At 41.1% G+C, this 6,001-nt stretch overlaps 1 protein-coding gene across 1 annotated transcript; it reads right to left on the bottom strand.

Annotated features, from left to right (window-relative positions):
- Positions 1-4,144: 4,144 nt before the first annotated feature.
- On the bottom strand, positions 4,145-5,727 carry LOC119301824 (alpha-amylase isozyme 3A-like). The gene is made up of 4 exons (XM_037578800.1): positions 5,635-5,727; positions 5,414-5,546; positions 4,514-5,319; positions 4,145-4,423 (listed from the first exon to the last, which is right to left on the bottom strand). The coding sequence occupies exons 1-4, from the start codon at positions 5,725-5,727 to the stop codon at positions 4,145-4,147; spliced, it is 1,311 nt and encodes a 436-aa protein (XP_037434697.1).
- Positions 5,728-6,001: the final 274 nt, after the last annotated feature.

The raw sequence follows: 6,001 nt of genomic DNA, 5'->3' as shown, positions 1-6,001 counted from the left end.
TGTCCGGCGCACAAAAAACCTGGATTTTAGCGCGCGACCCAGTTTTTGGACGCCTGTTGGAGCTGCTCTAAGTGGACACATGATTAATAACGTACGAATATCAAAGGGCCACGCTACGCGTCGGCCAACTATCATTTGTACAGGTATCCAGCATCCAACACCGTTCTCATTATTGCAACAAGGGCAGTGTTACAGAAATACTTTACAACAAAGGTTCTGTTGCAGAAATCTTTCTCGACATAGTCGATGTTGCAGATTTTTTTTTCATCACTATTTTTGCAACATGGGTATTGCTGAGGAAACCAAATAGCAAGACAGACAATGTTGCAAAAATATTTGTTATTTTTGTTGTCTTCATTTTTTCGCTTTTTTGTCTTTATTTTTTCGCAACAGAAGTGTTGTTGCGGAAGATAGTTTTGCAACACACATGACGTTGGAGAAAGAGAGACGCCAAAGGTATGTGTACACGTGTCACATAGAGGAGGTGGCGGATGGCTCGCGTGCGATCCGTCGGGTGAAGGAAAGGGGATCGGCTGGAGATCAATCAACTGAAAACGAAATGGGTCAGTCGATTGAACCAGATTTGTTTCAGTCAATTTGCTCCTAGTGGGAATGGAGGGACAGAGCGCTGCATGAGTCAGTCTTGAGAGTCTATCCATGCATGATCTTTAGCCGGTCATTATCCGAACTGAACCAATCATTTGTTCACTTTCATGGGATACATGCATGCACACAACCGCACAATCACATAAACAATATTTAGTTCATTAAGATTGGTTGTAATGACGAGTATCATATACTAGTATCATGCATATGATACTACCTCCGTAATGCATAGTATCATAAGTTAGTATCTTAGTTTGCCTTATTAATTGCCATGCATAACACAAAATAGTATAATATTTAATATGATACAGTATCATGATATGATACCACACTCTCTCTTTCCTCATTTAATTGTGTGTCACATCATCCAAAAAATCTAGTTGGCATGCATGGTACCGCTTATGATACTACCATTATGATCAGCCTAAGCACCAGCCATTAGCATTTAATTAATCACATGGAAAACAAGCCGTCATAGCCATTATCCGAATGGCAACGCAATGTGTGTTGTGCAATCATTAGTGACTATATGTGTAATGAAAAAGGAAAAAAAATCAAAACTTGCATACAATTCACACTGAAATTGCACTTTTTGAAATATGCAAAGAATAAAGCATATAATAGTGCATTTTTTGCATTCTACTATAATTTACACATAGTGGAAATAAAAAAATGTATTTCCTTTAATAAGAAAGAAAATTAAGAACAGCTTGTGCACAGCTTTGCACCGAAATTGCACTTTATCGTAATATGCAAAAATAATCATATAATCATGAAATTTGGCACATATTATATAGTATTTGTTTGTATATAATTACACCCAGCCAAAAACCCACATAAAACAAAAAATAACCAATAAGGAAAGAAAATGAAAAACAAAAACACATGGAAATAGAAAACAGAAATAAAAAAATTGCGCATATTGTAGTGAGATTTTCGCAAAAAAAAATAGTAATGGGGTAGTGACATTGTTATTACCCTTACAAAAGAAAAGAAATGAAAACTAAAACAAAATAAAAATGAATTAAAAACTAAAATAAAATTAAAAATTTATGTTTTCTACGGAAGAATGAATTTTTGGCATTGATATTAACCTTTCAGGAAAAAACTAAAACAAAATCAAAATAATGAAGTTTTCTAAGAAAGAATGAAAGCCTTTAAGAAGAAAATGAAAAAGGAAAAAACTTTCAAAACTTGCACATAATTTGCACTGATATTACACTTTTTGAAATATGCAAAGAATAAGCAAAGTATAGTGCATTTTTTGCATTCTGCTATAATTCCCTCATAGTGTAACTGAAATAATGTATTTTTTAAGAAGAAAAACAACTAAAAAAACTTGCGCACAACTTTGCACCAAAATTACAATTTATCGTAATATGCAAAAATAATCATATAATCATGAAATTCTGGCACATATTATATATTATTTGTTTGTATATCATTACACTCGGCCAAAACCCCGCAAAAAAACCAATAAAGGAAAGAAAAAGGGAAAAGGAAAACCCCATAGAAACATAAAACATAAATAAAAAAGTGAAGCAAAAATACCCTTAAATAGGAAAGAAAATGATATAAAAAAATAATCAAAATAATGACCAAAATTGCATAGAAACTGCACATAAATTGCGCTTTGTTATAATATGCAAGAATAAACACATAATAGTGAATTTTTTCGCAAAAAGAAAATTTTCTAAAGAAAGAATGAATTTGCAGCATTGGCATTTGATCCATGGTGTCTCTACTTCTCCGGATCAAAATAATGAATTAGTGGTATAAGTATTACAGTTTAAGAAGAAAAAGAAGTAAAAAAAGACAATAATGACAAAATTTGCACACCATTTGAATAGAACTTGTGCTTTTAAAATGTGCAAGGATAAGCACAAATAGTGAAATTTCACAAAAAAAATCCTAGGTAGGAATGAATTAGAGGTATTGGTATTAACCTTAAAGAACAAAGAAAATAAAATAAAAACTTAAAGAAAATTAAAATATTGAAGTTTTCTAAGAAACAATGAATTAGTGTCATTGGTTTCCCGTTAAGATGAATGGACATGGAAATAATAAAACAAATAATGAAATATTTGGCAAACAATTTGCACAGAAGTTGCACATTTTTATAATATGCAGGAATAAGAATATAATAGTGTAATTTTCAGAAAAGGAAATTTCCCGATAAGAAATGCAGCATTGGTATTATCACCAAAGAATAAAGGAAATAAAATAATACTAAAAAACTGAAATACCAGAGTTTTCAAGAAAGAATGAATTAGTAGCCTACATATTACTCTTTAAGGAAAAATAAAATGAAATAAAAACTAGAACACAATCAAAATAATGAGGCATTCCACGGAAGAATGAATTATTAACATTGGTATTACCCTTTAAGAAGAAGAAATAAAATAAAATAGAAACTAAAACAAAAATCAAAATAGTAAGTTTTTCTAAGGAATAATTATTTAGTGTCATTAGTATTACCCTTTAAAGAGAAAAAACAATTAGTTAATTAAATAAGAAAGAATGAATTAGTAGCATTATTATAACCCATTGAAAAATTAAGAAAAAAAGTTCGCAAAACTTGCAAACAACTACGCTCTTACATTACACTTTTTTAGTACGCAAACAATAATCATATAGTAGTGTAATTTGTGCACATATTGCAAATTATTTATGTGTGTACATTACACTCACCCAACATCCCAAAAAATATCCACAAAATAAAAATAAACCAACTAACAAAGAGAAACAGAAAAACAAAAACAAAAGTACATAAAAACAAAAAAATATTAAAAACGAAAGAAGAGAGTCAGAGATGGATCACACTATTAACGGGCTTCGGCCCACAAGAAAGTCAACTGGCCGAATTAAGGGGTCAGTCAAAAAAAAAAGCCCACACAACAAACAACACAGGTCAGGGGAAAGAACATAGCACGAATCTTAAAGAAAAGGGAAAACTTTGTTTTTGCCACTCTAGTTTTTGCCAACTTTAATTATGCCACTCTAGAATTTGACATCTCACTTTTGCCACTCTTAGCTTTTGACAATACATCACAAATGCCATTCCGTGGCAAAAACGATAATTTTTTATTTCACTTTTGCCACTCTTAGCTTTTGACATGTATCACAATTGCCACTCTAAATTATTTGTTTTTGCCACGGAATGGCAAAAGTGATATATTGTCAAAAGTAAGAGTGGCAAAAGTGAAATGTCAAATTCTAGAGTGGCATAAGCAAAGTTGGCAAAAACTAGAGTAGCAAAAACAAAGTTTTCCCTAAAGAAAAATCCAATGACCCCAAAATCGACTGACCCAAAAGTGAAATTTCAGCTGACTGAAATGTAGCTAAAGTGGAAGGAAAGAGTTTCCCAATATCAAACTTGTAAAATTAATATATTTGATAGCTCACGCTCCTTCCGCAAAGTTGGAAGGAGAGCGGTAGGGGTACAAACTTTATTGCGTGGTCTACGAACTGGAACAAACATTTCTTGTAGGAGTACAACGGTCTGGCCGCCGGTGCGAAGTTGCTAACGTCTAGCTAGCTAGCGCCGCCCGGCCGGCACCCTAAGGCCGCTCTTCTCCCAGACGCAGTAGTTATTGCCGTGAGCCACGACGTGGAAGTCGGACGGGATGACGCTGCCAGCGTCGAACCTCGGTCCGAGCTTGACGATAACTTTCTCGTCAACCGCCGCCACGTACATGTCGCTCTCCGCCGCCAGGATGCGCAGCTTGCTCCCGGCGTTGATCCCGTTGCGGTTCCTCACCGCCGCCAGCGCGTAGATCTCTTGCTTCAGGTTCCAGTCGAAGACATGATCGTAGAACTGCACAATATATAAGAGTATTGGACATTGATCATGCGTGACCATTCTAGAAATGCAATAAGAAAAGGTATGGCTCGATCATGCACGTACGATGCATGGAACTCCAGGGTGGGTGAGGATGTAGGCGTAGCCCATCATGACCTTGTCGGTCGGGAACGGCCATTTCTTCTGCGACGAGCCCGTGTCGTGGTTGTCCACGAACGTGACCGCCTTCTCCGGCAACAGGCCGATCATCCCGGGAGCGTTGCCCTCCTTGTCCCGCATCCTCCACAGCTCGCCCTGCACCGCCGACTGCAGGATGCCCTTGGTCGTGAAGTCGAACGCCATGGCAGGGCCGCCGACCGCCTTGGCCCAGTTCACCAGCTCCAGCCGCTCCGCGTCCTGGTTGACGGCGGGCTTCCCGTCGCCGTCGTAGCTGAGGGAGTTCCATATCTCCGCGACGACGAAGCCGGGGCTCGTGTTCTGGACGTACGTCCTGGCGACGTCGGCCGAGTAGCCCTTGGCGAAGTCGAGGCGCCAGCCGTGGAAGCCGAGGTCGGACTTGAGCCAGTTGAGCCAGTCGGAGAGCTCCTTCTGGACGCGCGGGTTGAGGTGGTCGATGTCGGGCGCGGCGGCGAAGTCGGCGCCGGTGTCACGGTTGCCCGTGCCGTCGGAGAACTTGGTGTCGTCGCTGCAGATCATGCCGGGACCCCAGTCCAGGAGGCCCTCGGGTCCTCCGCCCTTGAAGATGCAGTAGATGCCGCGGCCGTCCTTGTCCTCGGCGCAGCGGTGGTTGATGACGACGTCCGCGACGCACTTGATGCCCTTGGCGCCGAAGGCGGCGATGAGCGACCTGAGCTCCGCCGCCGTGCCGTACTTGGACGCGTCCAGGTCGTAGAGCCGGCCCGGCATGTAGCCTGCATGCACGTTCGTTGCAGAGTTAGGAGGCGTGCCATGCACTGAGGCAGCAAGAGCACACGTGACCCGTAGAGGTGTAGATGGTGGATGTGCCTTGAGATGAAACGGAGTGCGAAGGTGGCGGCAGCCAGACGTGTGTGACCCCGGCGCCGGCGATGTCGCCGACCTGGGCCTTGAGCATATTGTACCAGCCACCTTGCTTGTTCCACGAGTCCCAGTTGAACCCCTGCATGCATGCACAAGACCGATCGAACACATCAGTGGTCTAGCTAGCTGTGAATTTACGTGGAGGCGTCCGTGCATTCGTGCATCACCTGAAACAGGATCTCCGTCTGTGCATTGACGCCGGACGTGAGCTCGAGCAGCACCACGAGAAGGCCGCACAGGGCGGCGATCTGCCTCCCCATAGCTCTGGTGCGTGCGCACACTCGGATGTCCGTACGTGTGTGTAGCGCTAACACTGTACGTGCGTAGTACTTGTGGCTAGTCAGCTGGATATAGAATGTTTGCTTTTTGTGAAGCAGACATTCTCCCAGGGGGTATTTATAGGGGGACGGCTAGGACGCTCCGGCCGCCGGCGACTGTGTTCTGGATGACCCGAACGGAAATGGATAAGGCAATCGCCGTCTTCCGCAGCGCACAATCGTCTAGTACGTACGGTTGTGCTGCTGGCTAACACTT

The sequence above is a fragment of the Triticum dicoccoides genome, chromosome 5A (genome assembly GCF_002162155.2).
Source record: "Triticum dicoccoides isolate Atlit2015 ecotype Zavitan chromosome 5A, WEW_v2.0, whole genome shotgun sequence".
In the NCBI taxonomy this organism is placed as follows: domain Eukaryota; kingdom Viridiplantae; phylum Streptophyta; class Magnoliopsida; order Poales; family Poaceae; genus Triticum; species Triticum dicoccoides.
The sequence above is the reverse complement of the archived record's forward strand: the minus strand, read 5'-3'. Positions and strand labels throughout refer to the sequence as shown.